The sequence below is a fragment of the Heloderma suspectum genome, chromosome 4 (assembly GCF_057233095.1).
Source record: "Heloderma suspectum isolate Gila_16-S chromosome 4, 16-S_ref, whole genome shotgun sequence".
Classification (NCBI taxonomy): Eukaryota; Metazoa; Chordata; class Lepidosauria; order Squamata; family Helodermatidae; genus Heloderma; species Heloderma suspectum.
In genome coordinates, this window is record NC_139461.1 from 134,820,949 (window position 1) to 134,844,567 (window position 23,619).

General features: G+C 45.3%; 1 protein-coding gene across 1 annotated transcript in view; it reads left to right on the forward strand.

Moving 5' to 3' along the window:
* Positions 1-761: 761 nt before the first annotated feature.
* Positions 762-23,619, forward strand: part of CTNND2 (catenin delta 2) — an 861,592-nt gene continuing 838,734 nt past the window's right edge. Inside the window, exon 1 of the mRNA XM_084850586.1 lies at positions 762-1,348. Coding sequence (XP_084706712.1) covers positions 1,312-1,348 — 37 coding nt within the window. The 5' untranslated portion in view covers positions 762-1,311. The remainder of the gene's footprint in view (positions 1,349-23,619) is intronic.

The window sequence follows — 23,619 nt, forward strand, 5'->3', positions numbered from 1 at the left end:
TGCTCCAGCATCTCTGAGGATGGGGCTTTGAGAGAACGTGGGAAGAAGCCCTTGAGCTAGAAACGAACAGGGCTGCTCTTTTCCCTTTAGGCAAATCTGAAGCTTGAATAAACCCAGCTATAGCTGTGGAGAAGCGCAAATGAGGGGTGAATTGCCTTCATTCCAGCGCCTGCCAAACCCTGACTGAACTCTCCATGCACAGTGGCACACAGGCCTGGCTACGGGAAACTCAAGGGCATTGGCCGTATCCTTTCCCTGGAACAATCTCGAGAGGCGCCGCTCTTTGCCCTCTCTCCCATGAAACGGTACTGCACGCGCACCGGCCAGCACCTGCGCTCCAGACCTTGGAAGGGTCATTCTCATTAGCCTCTGGTTTATCCCCGCCTCAATTCTTAGCAGCGATTAGAATCTCCCGCTCCCCTAGGAATGGCAGCGTTCTCACTTTCTCCTTAGGAAAGCGCGCCTGCATTCTTGAAGGATGGGGTGAGGTCGCATGCAAAGAAGACTGGCGGGAAAATGGGGGTGTATTTGTTTGGGCACGGAAATTGAGGAACCGGCCCTGAAGACAACTTTCGGCCTCACTGGAAAACCTCTGTGGAGAAAAAGCTTCCGGTCAACCCCAAGACGCCCTGACGCCGCAGCTTAGAGCTCGCTGCTGCCTTCGCTTTTCTAGTTGGCGCTCGCGCTTGCCCGGACGGGGCAGCTGGAACGCTTCGCGCGCCGCCGCCGCCGCCGCCTTGCCAGGCGCAGGTGGCGAAGGCGTTTCGCTGAGGGAGAGAGAAGAGAGCGCAGCCGCCTTGCTCGCTTTCCCGCCTGCCCGCCCCAGCCCGGCCTCAGGAGCAGCAAACACAGCAGCCGCAGCACCAGGCGCGCGCGCTCCTGCTGGCGAGGGGAGGAGAAGGAAGCGCGGCGGCGGCGGCAACTGTCACAGTATCTTCTCCAGCGGCGGAAGGTTGCCAAGCTGAGGTGGCCGTACTACAGAGCGCCGCTGCCGAGCCCGTAGAGGCAACGGGGCGGGGGGGGGGGCGGGCTGAGGCAGACGTCGGTCCTCGGCGAGAGAGCGAGCCAGCCTCTCGGAGCAAGGCAGCGCATGAAGGAGCCCGCCTCAGAGCCTCCGCCGAAGCCCTCAGCAGGCGCCAGTTTCGCTGTAAAAGAGGGAGGCGGCGGCAACGACGGCGACGACGACAGCGGCAAGGCGAGATGCTGCAATTGGGCAAGGTCAGGACCTTGCACTGAAGAAGCCCGGGGGGCGCCGCAGCCACCTCCCTGCTTCCAGCCCGCCTTGAGGATTTGTCTTTTGTTTATTGGTATATGCTCGGGAAACAGCAAGCAGGGGCGACGGCGTTGGGTGAGTGGTGCGATTGCGAGGAGCGGGAGCATCATGGATGATGCCCGGGCTTTCTCCTTTTTTCTTGTGCAGAGGGGCTGCCTCGGGGAGGGGGAGGGGGTCCGCACTGCAAAGGTCTCTCCCTTTCAGCAACCCCCCTTTCTTTTAAAATTCTCCTTCGTGTTTGGACAGAGTGCCGCGTCCCGATTGTCTGGGGTTGTGCACGCAATTTTAATGTATCTTATTTTGGAGCTCCGATAGAGAGGCAACGAAAGTGGGCTATTTCTGCTGCCTGCCTGCCTTTCCGTTCCTCTCCCCACCCCCTTTCTTCATACGCTCCCTCGCTGGCGTATGTAGGGCATCGGCAGCAACTCTGCTTCCCTACCACCCTGCAATAATGCACTCGTTAGAGCAGTGAAGTCATAAATACATACTGGGGAAGGGGGAGAGGCAAGGCAAGGGGGCTGGTGGGAAATAACCCCCTCTCTCCCAGTCTCTAGTCTCAGACTGCTGAGGACCATCACATTCACGTTCTGTAGTAGTGTGTGTGTATGTGCGTGTGCGCGCGTGTGGAATCAACTAGAAATACTTAGTCATTAGGCATACATCCATGTGGGCTGCTTCTCCTCCCTTGGAAAGAGAGGGGGGACGCACCCACTCATCCCACTTTGTCCGTCGATATTTTAGGGGCTTCCAATAGTGCGATTTCAGAAGAACCCTATTCGGCTTCTCGGGCATGTGCATATGTCTTTATACAAATTGGAGGGGGGTGGAGTCCTTATTTTGCATCACAAGGGCTTTCTTGATATTTGGCTGATTTATAATTAATGGCTGAAAGGAAAGATGCTTCTTGTTCGATCCATTTCCTCCCCCTTCCTTTCCTCTTTTCTGGTGTGTAATGTGCTTGCATCGATTGCTTCTAACCTAGCCTCTACTGTGAGTCAAGTCGCTACAGAGGAGGTGCAGCAGACGAGACAGTAAATGGTGGTGCACATATTCAGCTTTTGCTGGGAATCTTGGAGAGATCTTTCCCAAAGGGACGGTATTAGAAGCTTGGTAAAGTTGTTGTTGTTGTTGTTGTTTTATAACAAGAGGATACAGGGAAAGAGGCTGGTCTTGTCAATCTCTTGCACATTTTTGCTTTCAAAAGCATACTTTAAATGTAAAGGGTGTGACTTCATTTAGCTGAGAAATGTATGGGTAACCTTAGCAGTTAATCGCATCCAGGAAACTTTGCAGTAGCTTGCTACAGATAATTAGAAAAAGATTGATAGGCATGTTATTAAAGCACCAGCTATTAACTTTTATGAACTGCAGGGATGGGTATTTACAAACACTTCCCAAGACTGGTGTACAATTTCTCATGGAAAGCAGCTGGGGAAGTGAAACTTTTAGACCTCATCGATGATCTATACATCATATAAATAAATGATCTGTGTGACGTCATGCAGTTTGGTGCAGTTCTAATTCTTTGCAACACACACACACACATGATTGTAGGGATTTTTCATTTGTAAGAGAGAATATAATGTATTTCATGAGAAACAAAGGATCTTGTCAATGCAAAAGACAGAGTGAAAATGTCTTTGAAACACGCCAGTCCATGCAACATTTTTATTCAAAAAGAAGGCCCACAGCCATGACCCATCTACTTTCTACCAGCTCTATGGAGGGAATATATTGCCAGGTTGGTTATTTGCAATTGTGGTGAGATACTGTCTGGAAGAATGAATATATTTAAGATTTCGCATAAAATAGGTTAGAGCTTTTATGCAGTGTATAGTCTCCTGGCTGGCCCTTGGGGTCCCCTAATGGCTTTAGGGAGCATGCAGCAATCTCTTTAGTTGATTTGTGATGATGTGGAAGACCTGTGATGTTTGTAGTAAATCCTTAAAGTCTTTATGGCTGATTCTTTGGACATCTGGACAAGTATTCTGTTCTAGGTTTGACTGAGTCCACCTTTCCAGGGCTTTCAATGAATACTACTGTAAAAGACTACACACTTATGAGTGAACTTTGCATAGATTAGGCACAGTTAATGAGTCTAATCAATGGCTTAGACCAGTTATACTTGAGGAACAGTTTCCTATCCTGATTGCTGCAGTACAGAAACATGAGATTCCATCTTGATTGTGTCTTCTAGAGGTGGTGTTTTTGCAGTCTGTTATATAAGAGAGGCTTTGAAAATGAAAAAGTGGACAGGGCAATGTGCACTTGCCAAAAGAAAATGTTCTTTAAAGCTGCAGGTAGTCATTAAGAAACACACATACAACTGTATACCAAGTTGCATTTCTTGATAGATTATAAAGTCCTTGGATTTTGAGGTACGTTAAAAGCAGGTACAACTACTGTATCTGAATTTTGGTTCTCATATGTCAATTTTTAAAAGCAAAAGATACTTAAATGTGGTTTTAAAAACATAAACCAAGTATTCCTAAACTAATGAATCTTTATTTCAGAAGGCTGGTTTATGCTACATACAGCTACAGAGGACTGAAATCTTATTTATAAGTAGCTGCATAATTTTTATTTGAGCAAATTTCTCTGAATCATGGTAATTATCTTGATTTCTGCCAATAGTAACAGTAACTTGTTTATGAGCAAGTATGAGGAAAAACTCTAATGGTACTAGGGAACATGGGTCAGGTTATTTTTAAAATTGTTTTACATGTTATCTTAAAATTGTGGATCTGGATCCATTAATGAACTGGAGAGAACTCAGTATTGCCTATGAGGGTTAAATCTGGTACTACACCTCAGATATATGTCCTTCTTTGCAGTTCTTTTGAGTATGATTATTACAGCATATAATTTCTGAGAACTTCCTAAAGGTTTATTTTAATTAAATATGTAGGTTTTCAACAACATCAGTAGCAAATGTTGCCAAAGAAAGAGGAAAATATGTGTATTAAAGCAATTCTTCTGAAATGTTTTAGCTCCCTTCTGCTCTTGAAATAATTCATGTTGAATTAACAAGATGCTTGTAACTAAAACCATCAGCGTTGCTTATGAGTAACTTACAGTGAATGAGTTGTGTTTCTCACAGGTGCAAGAAGGGTAACGTGAGTGGAGGAGGGGTCAGGACATCTTTCAGCAACATTTCTTCTATGCTTTCCATGTAAAAGATTTCAATGCCAGGGGGAGCAGCAGTTCTGTTTCTGGTCCCTGTGCTTACTCTGACACAGTAAGGAGGCCCAGAATTGTCTGTACAGACAGAATTGAATGAGAGCCAGGTAATTTGAAATGGGGTGGTGGGTGGTGAATTGAATAGCATTTATTTACTAACTTTTGCTTAATCCTAAACACACTAGCTTGAAATAAGTATCATTATTTTCAAAGTAATGTGTTTAGAGTCAGGGAGTTTGAAATTTTCCCCTAAAATATAGTATGATTGTTACTGGCTCATTATTTTATATTTTGCAAATTATGTACCTTGTACCCATGCAGGCTAGGTAAGGAGAGGATTTGCTTCCTTCCAGTTGCAGGAAGGGAGCAGAAGCTGGCCCAATTGCAGGAAGGGAGCAGCAGGAGAAACTGGCCCAATAGGTGAACATGCCACTCTCACATATGAGGTCTGGACCATGGCGCAGAACCAGTACTCACCAGTGCAGCATCCAGTCCACCCAATTTGGGGATAACATGACTAGCCTATTTGGAGTTCTTTTTTCCACCTGTGGATTTAAGATTGATTCATAGGAACCCTTGTTTGGCCTACTTTGCCATGCTGTTTGTGTCTGAATGTCAGGTAGAAAACTGAGTTCTTCAGTGCTGAACCAACCAAGGAGGCAAGGAAGTGCAGATTTGTGTGAGGGGCTGTCACAGCTTAAAGTAAGGGCAGTAACAGCTAGGGCATGGGTCGGGAACGTGAGGTCCTCTAGATGCTGTTGGACTACAACTCCCATCAGCCCTAGCCAGCATAGTGAATAGTCAGGAATGATGGGATTGTAGTCCAACAACATTTGGAGAGCCACACATTCCTTATCCCTAAGCTAGAGGAAAGAACAGATAGTCCACTGGAATTACTGTAGAAGTGCCTCATGTGGATGTTGAGGGAGATACCTTTGCACAGCCCCATAGAGTTGGAGAAGCTATAGGCTGGCAAGGGGAATTCTTTAAGCCTGTTTTATCTTCATTCTCTGAAAGGTTGCTTGCACGATGCTGGGGCTGGTAGACCCCTCCCACACCCCTTTATGAGAGTTTCCTGGGTTTCTGCAGCATGTCAGCCAGAACCCAGAAAAAGCTGAAACTAATTCATAGGGTGTGACCAGCACAACTGCAAATGTGATGACGGTATATATGCAGCCGCTGTGGGTACCTATGGGATGTGGTGCTCATGACATCACACGTAGTGAATAGCACACACACTTACTCTCCTCCCCCATGCCTGAGAAGTTTTATAGTTGTTGGGTTTTTTGAAAAAAAACTCAATATTATGAAGGATGTGTGCATATCAACATCTGCACAAGCATTTCAGTGGTCTTTTGATAGTGGGGAGAACTACTGTACAGCCATTCATTCAGGCCCAACAGCAAAGCACTGTTCTTTTCAATAACATTGTCTCTTTATTTTTTATTTCAAAAGTGTGTCTTTCCTTTCTTTGGCACCAAGAACATTTTTCTTCTACTTTTTTTTATAAAGGTTACCTTTAGGACTGAAATTGTCTAGGCCTGAAGCTGCTTGGGATATGAGCTAGTAAATTTCACAAATTTGTATAGGACTCAGGAAACTGGCTGCAAAGAGGAGAGAGGAAAACAGAGCAAACAGGCTTTACTTTCTGCAACCAAACTCTACTCTCCCCCATTTCTAGTAGTAAAAGTTTTTTGTCTGGGCTGTTGGCCATAACAAAGAATTAACAGATCAAAAGGAAAATGTCAGGTAATGAGACATTCCAACCATCATGGAGCAAAAGCAATTACAAGCTTCCTAAAGATACTATACTGGAAATTGAAAGAGAGAAATATAAGATGATTTCAATATTATTGTAGAAAAAGGTAATATATCTCTAAGAAGCATCTTAGCTGTAGTGGTATGAAGAAGCTGATATATGTTGATTGAAGATTAGAGCGGTTATAGCAGGAGTGGGCAACTTCAGGGGGTTCCAGGGGCAATTTTTGCCCCTCACAAACCCTCCCACAGGCCACACTCTGTGGGGCACAAAACAATTGCTGGTTTGCCACCCATTTTTAGTGGTAAACTGCTAAGGAAGCCTAAAACTGCCAAATCTTGCTTGTTTTCAACTGAAATTGGTGGGGAACCCATGATGTTTTCACCAGCCCTGCAAATTGTGGTGGCTTGGCAGTGGAGGCCACACTAGGGGGTGGCAAGGGCTCCATGTGGCCCATGGCTCCACTCCTGGGTTATAGGAAAGCTGTCAACTCCCTTCCATCTTGATTCAGAATGAATTTCTTCCTTTCTGAGCATTTTCCAAGGCCCAAGTAGCAGCCCTCCCCAACACACATCATTGGGCTTTTGCTGGAGGGGTGAAGTTTGGAGAAAGGGATAGGGGCATCTCAGAATGGCCTGAGCTTATTTAGAAACCTAGCCAAAATTCAAAGGGATTATAGCTTGGAGTATAAAAGCTAGTTATTTCTGAACCTATCTGTCCTGCCGCCCTCCCCCATTCTGAAATAGGGAAAATATCATCACCTGCTAAGTGCTGCGAAGCAAACGGTTGTTAAAGGAAAAGCTGGATAGGCCGGTTGAAAAGTTGGCAACCATATTTTGTATAGGTTTAATCCATTAGAGACATTGTACAACATAGAAGCAGCAGGGCCTTCTTAATAGTGGTGCTGTCATTCTAGAACATCTTGGGTTGGGGCTGTAAGGCTACTTTTCTCCTTAGCATTAGGTTGCAGGGAACTGCCATCTATTTATTCTTTCTGGCCTTTTGCTCTTGTTCTTTTTGGATGGAACACTGTGATGCAGTGCTGGTGATATTTTGTAACTTGAGGGGCAGGTTAATGTTTTAATTGCAAACATTTTGGATATTTCTCTGCAGAGAGGTGGCCTAGACATTTTATAAATAATAACCAAATATATTCTGCAATGCTATATATATCATCGAAGCCCTTAAAGTTGCCTTCTCAACATAAATGTTGGATTTGTTTGGATAAACATGGGGAATTAGAGAAATCTCTCTCTCCTATGTTAAATTGAATGTCAAGTAGTAATGTACTGCATGTTGGGTATGTGTGAACTTTTTGTTCCACAAAAGCTTGCCATTTTCTTATGTACTCACTATGCATTCAGGGCCAATTTTTAGAAACCATTCTCTTCTTGCTAGTTCTGCCATCATCCTAGCCAGTCAGGGACCCTATAGTGAGAGTGATGAAGTTATGGAGCCACATAGGCAGTTGGATTCAGCCAACATCAGTGAGGTCAAATGGCACCCTCACATTGCAAGTAGAGGAAGGATGAGCAAGGGCAGCCCTATAAGTAGGCTGAGTGGATGCCTTGGGTGGCAAATAACCCCCAACCATTCCCATCTTTCTGGGCCAGTACCTTCCCTGGCAGTACTCATGTTTGCTTGTTGCTGGCTGGCTGCCTCACCTAGAAAGTGGAGGGGAAATCTGCACAAATGTAAAGGCTTTACATTTGTGCAAATTTCTGGTCCATTGACTTTCCAGCCTCTAAATTTATGCAAATTTCCCCTCCATTTACTTACCAGCCTCTAAATTTATGCAAATTTAAAGGCTGGGCAGTAAACAGAGGGGAAATTTGCACAACAGGGTAACTATACTGAGAAGGAGCTGGGAAAAGTGGAGGGGGGACCAATAATTCCACTTTCTGGGCTTGCTGGAGACTCAGAGGAGTGTTGAACGGGAGGAGGACACTGACAAGTGTCAGTTCAGCACTTAATAGCAAGAGGATTATATTGCTAAGTGGAAGATACTGTGTCCCCCACTTCCCTTTGGTGCACTTAGTTCATTTGCCGTTTTTTCTTATTTGGTGCTTCTGAATTGCGTAAATGGGTTCTCCTTTTGTCTTAATATTATCCTCCCCCTCCCCCGTTCCTTCGCAAGTGCAGGTAAATTGGTCTATATAAGTCACATCCTGTCAGTTTCCTTGTGTGTTATCTACTCCACTCAGTACTCTGGTTGGCAGCTGAAACATACAAGGAAATTGACAAAGCAAGACTACACATATCAGACCGCTGAATCTGCACTCTTGTGTGCTTGCGAAAGACCAGGGAATTTATGTCTGTCTGTCTGTCTATACATACACACATATAACCCTATTTGCACAAATGTCAACATCCACACACGCACAAAACCCGTTTTCTGCAAATTACCATTTGCGCAAATGGTGGGACCCGAAAAAATTCGTGAAACATTTCCAGAATCAGAAAAAAAATCCACTATAGTCCGCATCCACTTACCACAACATAAATACTGTGGAACCCCATTGAGCTCAAACGGAATGGAATTCCAAGCGTCGTACATTCCTAGCCATCCTGGCCTTTGCCTCAGGTAGCAAAATGTCTTGGGCCAGCCCTGGGGAAGAGGGAACCCATTAGCCCCTCACCAAGACAAGTGGACTGCTGCTCCCTGTCTACACTGTGATGGCCAATCCATTCATGCCACCAGGGCTCTGGTTAAAATGAGGGCAGGCAACGAGAGGAATTCATTTTGTCCTCAGTGATGTTACCCATGGCTAACTCTGTCTACTTGGCACCATTCAATCATAATTGTTCCCTTTTCTGTCTAGAAACATGTTAGCACCCCTTTGCATGCCCATCAGTTGAAAAACCACTCAACAATTGATAAGCTTTTGGGGGTATGTGAAACTATTCATGGAAATCAGATGCCCATTTCAGCTTGTCCCTAATGTGAACCTTTCATGATCCTAGCTACTGCTTTCATGTATTTTTGACTGAATGCCAGAGCAACTGCTTTTTCTTTTAATACAAAATATTAAACATGTTGCAGATTAATATTTTGTGATGAATTCACTGCCAGTCTTTTGTGCTGATTGATAATCTGCCTGTTTTTGTTTAGAGAACTCTATTACAGCAATAAACTGTAAGAATCAGTATAGAAAAAGAAACTGGAAACTGATCTCATCGTGCTCTTTGTTTACCACATACTTATCAGGACTATCTATGGCTTTTGAATAAGTACTCAAAGATGAGCAAGGCTCTGTTTTGCCTTTCAAGTTTATAGTACTGAAGATAAAATGCATTTTTGGATCATTGTGTATTAAAGTTCCTGTGTACAGTGCATGCCTATGTAGTACCTCTACTCATTTTCATAGTTGGGGCATTTTAATGTAAATAAACAGCCACATCTCTGATTACAGTTTTTCTTACAATTAATTTGGTATCTAGTTTTCATACTGTGATAGAAGTAAATTACTAACTAGCTCACTCACTCCTCCTTCCCCCATTAAATTTTAAAGGCTATCATGCCAGCCATAACACAGGTAAGTCAGAAATCAGGATATTATCCAACTCTAGCCCCATGGAAGTCTACAAAACTAAAATACTAATGTTCTGGCTAATTGGATATTGACTAATCTGTTAGATAGAGGCTTATACTTCATATCTTAAATTCATACTACTTATCTTGCTCTTTCTACATCTTTTGATGCATTGAATTACATGGCCAGATCAAGAGTTTGCCAGAACAAGAGTTCTTCTAGAGATTGTCAATGTCATTTGGAGTGAAGATCCATTTAGCATATCTAAGAATGAAATGTACCTTTGTGATTTGTACAATTCCTTGCATTTTCTTGGAAGCTCTTATCAGGCTTTAAAAAAAAATCAAATAAATATAATGTGTACTTGAGACTAAAGATTAAAAAAAACAATAAAAAAACAAAAACAAATGCCAGCATTGATTCTCTCAATTCTTTCCTTTGAAATTGCTAGCCTAAATTTAGTATCAGTAGTGTAGTGGAGGGGGGAATACAGGGAGAGCTGGTCCAGGATTTATTTATTTTTTCAGAACAGGACTGATGTGCCAGAGCAGACTCTTCCACAGAAACACTGTGGATGACAATACCGAGCTACAAAACTAATTTAGCACTAGGAATGTGCTGTCGTCCCCCAGACCAGAAGGCTCAGGGTGACGCTGAGATGGAAAATGAAATCAGGGAGGTCTCTAAACAAGGAAGTGTTGTTATAATGGGTGACTTCAATTACCCTCATACTGACTGGATAAATGCATGTTCCAGTCACCGACAAAGAGGTTAAATTTCTTGATGGCCTAAGTGACTGTGCCCTAGAACAGTCGGTCATGGAACTGACTAGAGGGGAGGTGACCCTAGATTTAATCCTAAGTGGTGTCACCCAGGATGTACTATGAGATGTAAATGTTGTTGAACCAATTGGAAACAGTGACCACAGTGCTATCAGATTTAATATATATTTAAGTGGAAAATTGCTAAGAAAGTCCAACACAGTCACATTTGACTTCAAAAAAGGAAACTTCTCTAAAATAAGGGAACTGGTGAAAAGGACAGTGAAAGGGGAGTCAAGAGGGTTAAATCCCTTCAAAATGCTTGGAGTTTACTCAAAACCACAATAATATATGCTCAGCTAAATTGTATACTACAGGTTAGGAACAGTAGTACCAAGTCCAAGAGGTCATTGGCATGGTTAACGAACAGTGTAAAGGAAGCAATTAGAGAAAAGAGGGCTCCCTTCAAAAAATGGAAATCTTGCCCAAATGAGGAAAACAAAAAGGAGCACAAGCTTGCACAAAGGAGATGCAAGTAGACAATAAGAGATGCAAAACAGCATTTTCAGGAGCATATTGCTGACAACATCAAGGCCAACAATAAAGAATTCTTTAAATATATTAGAAGCAGAAAACCAGCTAGGGTGGTTGGATGACAATGGAGCTAAAGGAGTACTGAAGGAGGACAAGGAGATTGCAGAGAAGCTGAATGATTTTTTCTCATCTGTCTTCACTGCAGAAAATATAGGACAGATATCTGAACAGATGTTTTCAGGAAGGGAGTCTGAGGAACTGAGGGAAATAGTGGTGACCAAAGATGAAGTTCTCAACCTTATTGATAAATTGATAGCAAATAAATCACCGGGCCCAGATGGTATCCATCCTAGAGTTCTTAAAGAACTCAAATATGAAATTGCTGATCTTCTAAACAAAATATGCAACATGTCCCTAAAATCAGCCTCTGTTTCAGAGGACTGGAAGATGGCCAATGTAATTTTTTTTAAAGGATCCAGGAGGGTCTGGGAAATTACAAGCTGGTTAGCTTAATAACTGTTCTGGGTAAATTGGCTGAAAGCATTATTAAAGATAAAATTAGTAAGCATATAGAAGGACAAGCCCTGCTGAAAAAGAATCAACACGGCTTCCGTAAAGGTGAGTCTTGTCCTGCTATCCTTTCAGAGTTCTTTGAGAGTGTCAATAAACATGTAGACAGGGGTGATCTGGTAGACATTGTTTACTTGGACTTCCAAAAGGCTTTTGACAAAGTCCCTCACCAAAGTCTCCTGAGCAAACTTAGCAGTCATGGAATAAGAGGACAGGACATCTTATGGATCAGTAACTGGTTAAAGAAGAGAAAGCAGAGAGTAAGAATGAATGGTAAATTCTCCCACTGGAGGGATGTAAATAGTGGGGTCCCACAGGGATCTGTATTGGGACCAGGGGTGTACGAAACCCCACTTACCTGGCTCCACTGTGGTCCGCGGGGGGGGGGGGAGGCAATCCGGTCCTCCCCCCGGAATCCTTGATGGGGGGAGAGGCAATCCGGTCCTCCCCCCCCGGCATCCTGCCCAGCCGGATCCACTCCGCGACCAGTCCGCAGAGCCGCTAGCCGGGCCGATCCGCAACAGGGTCTCCATCCACTGCCAGGCTACTGCAGACGCAAATGGCGTCCTGCATAGGGGACATCATTTGCGCTCCTACACTAGGGCATGATAGGCTACGTATATATTTACGTAACTTATCACAGCTAAAGCAGGGACGCAAAAGGCATCCCCTACGCCATTTGCGTCCCTGCTTTAGCTGTGATAGGCTACGTAAATATTTACATAGCCTATCATGGCTAAAGCAGGGACGCAAATGGCGGCTGCTATGACAGCCGCCATTTGCAGCCGCAGCAGCCCAGAAGACGACCTGGAGCTGCTGCTAGGGATGGACGAAAGGGACATACCTCGTCCCGCAGCTTGCTTTGCGGTGGGGGGAAGGCGCTTCGGTTCTCCCCCCAAAGTTCAGGCGAGGGGGGGTGGCACCCCGCCTCACCCAGCCGAAATTCAGGCCGGAGGGGAGGCGCCCCATCCCTCGCCGGCAAAATTCAGGCCAGGTAGGAGCGCCCCATCTACCCGGCCACGAAAAAAAAGTAAAAAAAGCACACACACACACCCGTGAAAAAAAAAAGAAGCGCGTACGCAAATGGTGGCTCCCATGGGGACCGCCATTTGCGTTCCTTATTTTGGCACGTCTAGTCTACGTAAAGATTTACGTAGACTACGGCGAAAATAAGGGCAACGCAAATAGCGTTCCCTTATTTTCGCCGTAGTCTACATAAATCTTTACGTAGACTAGACGTGCCAAAATAAGGAACGCAAATGGCGGCGCCCCATGGGAGCCGCCATTTGCGTATGCGCTTTTTTTTTTCAAAGTCACCCGTGATAGAATACGCGATGATTTACGTAGCCTATCACGGCTGACTTTGGAAATCTAGCCGTGATAGGCTACGTAAATCGTTACGTAGCCTATCACGGGTGTGTGTTGTTTTTTTTTACTAAAGTTTTTTTTTTTGCAATGGTGGCGGCGGCAGCCGGTCGGAGAATTTCCCCAACACTTTCGGGGGGCCGAATGCGTCGGCGCACAGCCTCCTGAAGATTCGTGGAGAAATTCTCCGACAACCCTAGTTGCTGCCGGAGCCACTGCCAGGTAGGTCCATTCCAGGGATTTTGGGGGGTGGCGGGTAGGGATGTACGAAAATCACTTACCTTTCGGGGATTATGCTGATGGTGCGGGGGCAGGCGTTCCATCCCTCCCCCCGGAATCCTCGCCGGGGGGGTGCTCCGTTCCTCCGTTCCTCCCCCCCCCCCGGAATCCTGGCCGGCTGGCTGTGCTCCGCAACAATTCTGCGGAGCCGCCAGCCAGCTCCGCCAGCAGCCGGACATCTGGCCGCTGGCTAGCAGGGACGCAAATGGCGGCGGCCGTAGCGGCCGCCGTTTGCATCCCTGCAGTCAGCCGTGATAGGCTACGTAAATGTTTACGTAGCCTATCACAGCTGATTTTTTTAAAAAAATGCGCGTACATGCTATTTGCGTTCCCCTTATTTTCACCGTCTTAGTCTACGTAAATGTTTACGTAGACTAAGACGTGCCAAAATAAGGAATGCAAATGGCGGCGCCCATGGGCTCCGACATTTGCGTACGCACATTTGTTTTTTGTTTTTTTTAATCTTCCGTGATAGGCTATGTAAACATTTACGTAGCCTATCATGGTGTTTTTTTAAAATCTAGCCATGATAGGCTACGTAAATCTTTACGTAGCCTATCACGTTTTTTTGTTTTTTGTGTTTTTTTACCTGGAAATGGCGGCAGCAGAGCTGCCGCTGCCAGGAAGATCCGCCTAAGGTAAGTCCCGTCCTGGTGGGGCGGGGGGCCTTTCCGCGACCGATTTCGGGGGGCCGAATGCGCTGGCGTTCGGCCTCCCCGAGATCCGTGGCAGAACGTTCGTACAGCCCTAGTGGCTGGGGGTAGTCCGTTCCGCCACGGACTCCGGGGGGCCGAATTGTAAAGAATCCGGCCTCACTGGAGTCCGTTGTGGAATTCTCCAACTTCCCTAATTGGGACCAATGCTTTTTAACTTGTTCATAAATGATCTGGAATTAGGAATGAGCAGCGAAGTGGCCAAGTTTGCCAATGATACCAAATTATTTAGGGTGAGTAAAACAAAAATGGCAAATGTGGTTCAATGTAAGCAAGTGTGAAGCGATGCACATTGGGGCAAAAAATCCCAACTTCAAGTATAACTTGATGGGATCTGAGCTAGCAGTGATCGACCAAGAAAGAGATCTTGGGGTTGTTGTGGACAGCTCGATGAAAATGTCAGCCTAGTGTGCGGCTGCTGTAAAAAAGGCAAACTCCATTAGGGATGGCGGAGAATTTCTCCCCGAATCTTCGGGAGGCCAAGCGCCGACGCATTCGGCCCCCCGAAGTTGGTTGGGAAATTCTCCGCCTGCCCCCCCCCCCCCGGGACGGGACTTACCTTCAGCGAATGTCCCTCTCGGCGGCGGGTCCCAGCGGCGGTTCGGTGGCGGTTCGCCATTGCAAAAAAAAAAAACTAAAGTAAAAAAAACAACAACACCCGTGATAGGCTACGTAACAATTTACATAGCCTATCACGGCTAGATTTCCAAAGTCAGCCTTGATAGGCTACGTAAATCGTCACATAGCCTATCACGGGTGTCTTTGGAAAAACAACAAAACCAGCACGTACGCAAATGGCGGCTCTCATGGGGCGCCGCCATTTGCGTTCCTTATTTTGGCACGTCTAGTCTACGTAAAGATTTACGTAGACTACAGCGAAAATAAGGGAACGCTATTTGCGTTGCCCTTATTTTCGCCGTAGTCTACGTAAATCTTTACGTAGACTAGACGTGCCAAAATAAGGAACGCAAATGGCGGCGCCCCATGGGCGCCGCCATTTGCGTACGCGCTTTTTTTTTTCCTAAAGTCACCCATGATAGGCTACATGACGATTTACGTAGCCTATCATGGCTGACTTTGGAAATCTAGCCGTGATAGGCTACGTAAATCGTCACGTAGCCTATCACTGGGTCTTTTTTTTTTTACTTTTTGTTTCGCGGCCGGGGAGATGGGGCGCTTCTCCCCAGCCTGAATTTCGGCCGGGTGAGGTGGGGCGCCTCCCCCCCTCGCCTGAACTTCGGGGGGGAAAGCGAAGCACCTCCCCCCCACCACGAAGCCAAGCTGCGAAAAGGTAAGTGACTTTCATACATCCCTAAACTCCATGTTAGACATAATTAGGAAAAGAATGTAGGATAAAACTGCCAATATCATACTGCCCTTATATAAATCTATGGTGCAACCACATTTAGAATACTGTGTACAGTTCTACCTGAAAAAAGGTATCATAGAGCTGAAAAAGTGTAGAAAAGGGCAACTAAAATGATCAAGGGGCTGGAGCCACTCCTCTATGAGGGAAGGTTTCAACAACTGGGATTGTTTAGCTTGGAAAAAAGGTGAGTAAGGGGAGACATGACAGAGATATACAAAACTATTCATGGCATGGAGAATGTGGATAGGGAGACATTTTTCTCCCTCTCTCATAATACTAGAACACGGGGTCATCCCATGAAGCTGATTGGTGGGAGATTCAGGACAGATAAAAGGGAGTACTTCTTCACACAGTGCATAGTCAAACTAGGGAATTAACTATCACAAGATGTAGTGATGGCCACTGTGACATTACATGTATATATGTTTGTAAGTATAATAATGTATTTCTGCTATATGTCTGTATGCTGAGTATCTCTAGGGTGAGAGTGGGATGAGTGACAGGAAGAATGATGGATTTGCATGTGTGAGATGATTGGCTGAGTGAGTGAGGGGGGGTGCGCTATGAAAGCTGGGTGCTGTGCTTGTGTGAGTCAGACAGGGATATTATTTGATAGCAATCAGAGATAAGGAATTGATGTGTTACAATTTTAGAATTGAGAGAGTGAAGGTCTGTGGGGATTGTGAAGTGTTTCATTTGGGAGTGTGATCTGGTGAATAGTGTATGACAGAAAATACATTAATAGAACCATTAAGAGTTGCTTATTTGCTGTTCAACGACTTATTTGCTGTAGTTCATACAGTTTATTTGTTTAACCAAATCCTATGCCTGCTGCTCTTGGCTATGTTAGAGGAAGGTGATAAAGAAAACAATACAGGTGATATTATAAACAAGTGTGTCCTCGCAGATAGAGGACTGAGTATAGGTTGGACCTGAGTCTTAAAGGTCCTGGTTGGCAGTGTGATTGTGTGTGGGGAAGGTGTTTCCTGTCTAGGGTGAGAAAAGCCTTAGAGAAGGGGAATTCCCACTGGGAAAGGGCAAGAATGCTACAGCCACCAATTTGAATGGCTTTAAAGGGGGGTTAGACAAATTCCTGAAGGAGAAGGCTATCAGTGGCTACTAGTCCTGATGCCTCTTTGCTACCTCTAGTATCAAAGGCAATATACACCAGTTCCTGGGGAACATGAGTGGGTGGGTGTTGTTGCACTCATGTCCTGCTTGTGGGTTTCCCATTGACAGCTGGTTGGCCACCCTGTGAACACAATGCTGGACTAGACGGACTCTTGGTCCAATCCAGCATGGCTCTTCTAATGTGCTTTCGTTCTTAATTGATAGATTTACTTGCTCTTGCATGTGAACAAGGCATTCAAGTTTTACTATTTTGGGGAATAGTAAATAGTGGAGTGGAACCCTCAGTGTGAAGTCCCACTTCAGCTGGTATAAAATCTTCCTTTTATCTGGTGGCAGATTCCACTCTGAATAGCTAAATTCGGTGTTTTCCCAAGAACATTTAAAAAAGGTAGCTGTACTGGTTCATGAGGGGAGAAAAAGCCAAAAGCCATTGTTGGGCAATACCTTTAGTAGACCAACTGAAATTCCACAAAAGTGTGTAAGCTTTTAAGTTCCCCATAACTGTTCATCAGGGGAGGCAGCGCAGTACAAAAACAAGGGGATGGGGGAAGAAATAGTAAGCTTCAAAATATGAACCCCTGATGTGCATTGTCTGCATACATTACATGCATGGAGTGCACTGTGTCTTCAGATGTTTACAAGAATTTCTTTGTTTAAAAAATATAAGTACCTTTCATTCTTATGGGTACCAAGCTTGTATAAAAAAGGGTATGAACAAATTAATCATACCAAAATAAAATAATACAATAAAATAAAAGAAGTAAAACAAATTGCAAAACAATTAAAACAACAGAGCAGCTAACAGATGGACCTTTAAAATGCCTGGGCAAGGAGAATGGTTTTAAATTAGCACTGAAAAGATCATAGTGTTGGTTGCCGTCGTACCACTATGCAGAGGGGATTCCACAGTTGGGAGTGCCACCACAGAAAGGGTTGCCTTGTCCCTTGTTGCCATCATTTGGCAAAGGGACTCAGAGAAGATCCTCAGCTGCAGCTCTTAAGGCATGGACAGGTTACTAAAGGGCGGCGTGTTCCTTTAGGTATCTAGACCCGTTCGAGTCTGGGTTTTGATCTGGTTACAGGACTGATTCAGCCTGGATTGCCCTGATGGATGACCTTTATCGAGAGAGGGACGGGGAGTGCAACTCTGTTAATTCTGCTCAACCTGTCATCGGCTTTTGATACCATTGACCATGGTATCCTCCTGGATCGTGGGATGGGTATTGGAGGCACTGGGTTACAGTGGTTCCGGCCCTACCTACCAGTACCAATTTCAGAGAATTGCACTGGCTACCTATTCGCTATTGGCCAGGTTTAAGGATTTAGTACTAGTGTGCAAAGCCCTAAACAACTTAGGACCAGGATACCTGAGAGAGCACCTTTTCCTTTACCAACCTACTCAGTCACTGAGGTAATTAGAGGCCATATTCCTAGTGGTTCCATGTGGACCCGTGGTCCGGTTGGATTCTACCAGGAAAAGAGCCTTCAGTCCCCTTCCTATGGAATTCCATGCCTTTGGAGGTCAGGCAGGTGCCAATGTTGCATTGCTTTTGGTACCTCCTGAAAACACTGTTATTTTAGGAAGCCTTCCTTGAGTGACCAGCTACAGTTTATCCAACTTAGTTTTATCAGAACTCCATTTCTTTCTTTTCTTTAAAAAAAATTATTTTAAGATGGTGATTTTATTCTTTATCCTGTTTGCTGTTTACCACTCCAAGGTCTTTGGATGTGGAGCAGTATACAAATACTGTAAATAAATAAATACAGACATACATACATAGGTATTTGGGTCTCAAGCTGTTTAGGTCTATAAAGGTAAGTACAAGCACCTTAAACTGGGCTCAGAAGTGATCAGGTAACCAGTGCAGTGCTTTTAGAATCAGTATATGATTCCATCTAGCTGCACCAGTTCAAAGTCTGGATGCCACATAATGTGCTAGTTGAAGCTTGTGGGCTGTCTTCAAGGGCAGCCCCATTTACAAAGCATTACAGTGAGAGGTTACTAGAGTATGGATCACCATGGCCAAGCTATCCCCATCCAGGAACAGTTGTAGCTGGCGAACCACCCAAAGCTAGTAAAAACCATTCCGTGCCAATGAGGCCTCAGGTGACAATGCTGGACTAAGGAGTACCCACAGCTATGTGGCTGCTCGTTTGGGAGTAGTGCAGCCCTGTCTAGAACAGATTATACATCCTGTTCCTGGACATGGGAACCACCACAGTTCCTTTGCCTTCTTCTTAGGATTCAGCTTAATGGCCCTCATCCAGCCCATTACTAAATCTGGCTCAGCCTCTGCATAGCATTGGTTGACTCAAATGGCAGAGGTGAATGACTTGCATCAGGAAATGGAGTGCAAATTCTCCTGGACCTCTCAGCAGCCTTTGGTAGCATCAACCATGGTATCCTTCTGGTTCACCTAGCCGTGGAAGGACTGGGGGGCATGGTGTTACTGTTGCTCCTGTCCTTTCTGAGGGAATATACCCAGAAGATGATGCTGGGGGATTCCTGTTCTCCCCCATGGCCATTGGCCTTTGGACTGCCACAAGATTCAGTTTTATCCCTCATGCTTTTTAACATCTACATGAAGCCATTGGGAGAATTCAAACAGAGGACAAAATTTGATTAATACAATACAGTGATGATACACAGCTCTATCTTTCATTTCTTCCTCCTCCTCCCAGGGAGAGTGTGGAAACCATGAACAGGTGCCAGGAGGCAGCTTTTGGATGGTTGAGGGCAAACAAACTGAGGCTTAATCCAGATAAGATGGATGTACTGTGGATGGGGAAATCTGCTAATTTGAATCGAGGTGTGAGACCAACATTAGGTGAGGTTGCACTTCCACTGAAGAATCAAATGCATAGCTTTGAGATTCTGGACTCTGTGTAATAATCTGTGGACATGCAGGTGGCATTGGTTACCAGGAGTGCCTTTGGTCAGCTTCGGCTGATTTGCAAGCTCCTAATCACTATCTGGGGAAAGTGGATCTTGCTATAGTTATTCAAGCCTTGTAATATCCACACTAGACTACTGTAACATGCTCTACATTAGGGAGGTACGAAACCCCGCTTACCTGGCTCCACCGGATTCCGCTGTGGGGGGGAGGCGCTCCGTCCATCCCCCTGGAATCCTGGCTGGCCAGCTCCGCTCCCTCAGGGATTCTGCGGAGCCGCCGGCTGGCTCTGCCAGCAGCCGGACATCCGGCCGCTGGCTAGCAGGGACGCAAATGGTGGCGGCTATGGCCGCCACCATTTGCATCCCTGAATTCAGCCATGATAGGCTACGTAAAGACTTACATACCCTATCACATCTGGGTTAAAAAAAAAAATTTGCGTTCCTTATTTTTGGCCGTCTTAGTCTACGTAAATATTTACGTAGACTAAGACGAAGACAAGAAAGGGGAACGCAAATAGCGTAGCGGATGCTGTTTGCGTTCCCCTTTATTTTCACCGTCTTACTCTACGTAAATATTTACGTAGACTAAGACGGTGAAAATAAGGGGGAACACAAATAGCATCCGGTACGCTATTTGCGTTCCCCCTTATTTTCACTGTCTTAGTCTACGTAAATATTTACGTAGACTAAGACAGCCAAAAATAAGGATCGTACTCATTTGCGTACTCTTTTTTTTTTTTTTTTTAACCCAGACATGATAGGCTACATAAGTCTTTATGTAGCCTATCATGAATGGGAAAAAAAAAACAGACTGCAAATGGCGGTGGCGGCAGCCAGTCGGAAGACCAGCCACCGCCGCCATCTGGAACATCTGCCCCAGGTAAGTCTCATCCCAGGGGGATCCGCGGGGGGGGGGGGCAGGCCATTCCGCCACGGAGTTCGGGGGGCCGAATGCACTGGCATTCGGCCTCACCGAGATCCGTGGCGGAATTCTCTGACATCCCTACTCTACATGGGCATACCTTTTGAAGGTGGTTCAAGAAGCTTCAGCTAGTGAGAATGCAGCCACTTGGTTGCTTGTGGGGGCGAAGCGATCAGAGCAGTGGAGGCTCTGATATCAGTGGGGCGGTGAATCTGCTCCAGGTTGCAATCAGAACCAATCAGAACTCAAAAGGAGTGCTCCTTTAGAGTTCAGACAAATTCTGATTGAAACCCAAAGCAGATTCACTGCCCCACTAACATCAGACCAGCCATTTTCATGTGGCTAGAGGAGAAATAAAGGAAGATATCTTTGTAGCAACGTGGTACCCATTCTTAATGTTCTTTTCCTAGAACTGAATGTTGAAGATTGACCTCTAACTAATCAATTGGATTTTTTGGTGTAGTAGATTCTAATCTGGCATAGAAACAGACCAATTAACAATAGATACAATATTTTAATTGTATCATTTACAGGTGTATTGACGATGTATGTGTGTGACTGTATTTGTCATATTGTTATAATTATTTGTTAGGTTTTGGAATTGGTAGGGAGGGATTGATGTTGTTGGGAAATGCAAATAAAAATATTTTTTTTTAAAAAGACATTGGAGCCATCAACCTCCACTGGTTCAGAATATATAATCAGTTCTGTACCAGCTACACGGTATGTGTGTGTGTATGTATCTCACTGTTCCATGCTTTAATTTTGTAAACAGCCTTGAAAGCTTTTTTTACCTTTAAAGGCGGGATAAAAATATTTTCAGTATTGATACTGGAAAAGAGATGTCTCTGTGCCAAAGTGTTGTGTCTTTCAGCTATTGTTGCATTCTGAACAGCTGTTTCTATGTTCAGTAATGCCATGATAAAGATACTTATTTTTGATATATTATTTTACTTTAACAGAACATTGACGGTAGCATTGCTAGGTCCTTAACTGCTCTTGAACAGAGTAGATTTTAGACAGAGTGACTTCTCCCATGACTGTAGTATTTTGATAGAGAAATCACACTTGGCACAAGTTTCTTTGTCATATAGCTGTCAAAGGTAGGGATGTACGAAAGGCACTTTCCTTTCACAGATTATGTTTATGGTTGGGGGGGAGGCGTTCTGTCCCTCTGCCTGGAATCTTCACCGGGGGGGGAGGCGCTCCATTCCTCCCCCCCCCCCCCGTAATCCTGGCTGGCCGGCTGTGCTCCGCAGGGATTCTGCGGAGCCGCCGGCTGGCTCCGCCAGCAGCCGGACATCCGGCCGCTGGCTAGCAGGGACGCAAATGGCTGTAGCTGCAGCAATTTGTGTCCCTGCAGTCAGCCGTTTACATTTAAATGTTTACGTAGCCTATCACGACTGACTTTTTTTTTAAAAAAAAAAATGTGCATACGCAAATGGCCATGGCCGCCGCCATTTGCGTTCCTTATTTTGGCACGTCTTAGTCTACGTAAACATTTACGTAGACTAAGATGGCAAAAATAAGGGGAACGCAAATAGCCGCCATTTGCGTACGCGCGGGTTTTTTTTTTTTAAAGTCAGCCGTGATAGGCTACGTAAACATTTACATAGCCTATCACGTTTTTTTAAAAAAACCTAGCCGTGATAGGCTACGTAAATCTTTACGTAGCCTATCACTTTTATTTTTTTAAATGGAAATGGCGGTGGCGGCAGCCGGTTGGAAGACCGGCTGCCGCCGCCGAACCACCACCGGAGCTGCCGCCGGAGCCGCCGCCAGTAAGATCCGCCCAAGGTAAGTCTTGTCCCGGGGGGGCGGGGGGGGAGGCCGTTCTGCCACCGATTTCGGGGGGCCGAATGCGCTGGCATTCGGCCTCCCCGAGATCTGTGGCAGAATTTTCGTACATCCCTAGTCAAAGGGAGTGGGGCCTTTTGGTGTTGGAAGTTTGAAATGCTAAGCCTTAACAATCATTCCCTCTAATAGGCATTCCATCACCTGAGCTTGCTGTGAGTTTGGAAGTGAAGCTAGACTCCAAAAATAAGGTGGTAGTTTTTACATGCTCATGTGAAGCCCTAGCTTATGCAGAAATATATAAGTTTGTAAATGAAAAGGACATAAAAAAAAAACCAGAAACAGTGTAACAGGAACTGTGAGCTTAAAGAATGTTGATGGCAGCTGAACCTATGGAGGGGCAGGAAGTGAAGGATCTAAAATCAGAACTTGGGCAGACTATAGAGTTCTGTACATTCTGATCACAGAAAGGAATCACATAAAGACAGCACCTCTGACCCCACCTTCAATAATGCAGCCTCCTCCTGACTCTGCCTGTGCTGTCCACATGTGGACATCTGAAGCAGGGAAGCCAAAGTGCATAGATGTCTCTACCTGCAGGCAATCGGGGTTCCAGGACTCATGGGAGCCTGAATGCATGGAGGTGTATGTGCATAGGTTTTCCTGCCTCAGACAGCCATGCTAATGTGTGGGTGGCAGACAGTACTGGGGTTGGGAGGAGCCATGTATTGAGAGGGGGGCAGAGGTCTGGGTCAGCAGCTCCTTCTACACACTTTCTAACTCAAAAGTACATGTGAGGGTGATCCAGACCACCTCCCAAATTACCCCCATATATATGTGCATAGGATTTCCTGCTTCATACATCCATGCTACTGCTTAATCCTTCCATTCACAGCTGTGATACACCAAATTCAGTCCCCTTCCTACATGCACACAGGCTCCCTGCCTCAGGTGTCCATGCTGACATGTAAATGATAGAGCTGGATCCAAGAGGAGCTGTGGTGCATGGGTGGGGCCAGAATTGCAGCCCCACAGCCTCTCTTTACAAGCTTTGCCAATTCATGCAAGGGGAGATCCATTCTGTCTTACTTTACTCAGAGGTAAGTGTGGAGCTGATCCAGACTGGGACTAGAGTAGAGGGGAGGCTTAATCCTTCCCCGCTAGTCATGCCTCCCCAATCACCCCTCACACACACACACACACACACTGATACCAATGTAGGCTTTTTTACTATTGGTAACTGCCACACTGAAGGAACATAATTTTTGTAGAGTTGTTCTTGGGGAGGGAAGAACTCAGCCTCCTCTTCCTGCATGCTGCAGTCCCAATCCAGATCAGAATTACTTAGTTTTGAGTAAAATAAAAACAGAAGGGGATCTGCAGGCTACATATGTAATGTGTAGTTTGACCCTAAATACCCTGAAGGGTGGAATTAGGTTGCAGGGGTTGTCTCCCATGCCCACCGCTATATAGCTAGAACATTGTAGCACAGCAAGGGAAGGCCTTGCAGGGAGGAAAAAAAGGTGTCATTCATCCCTTT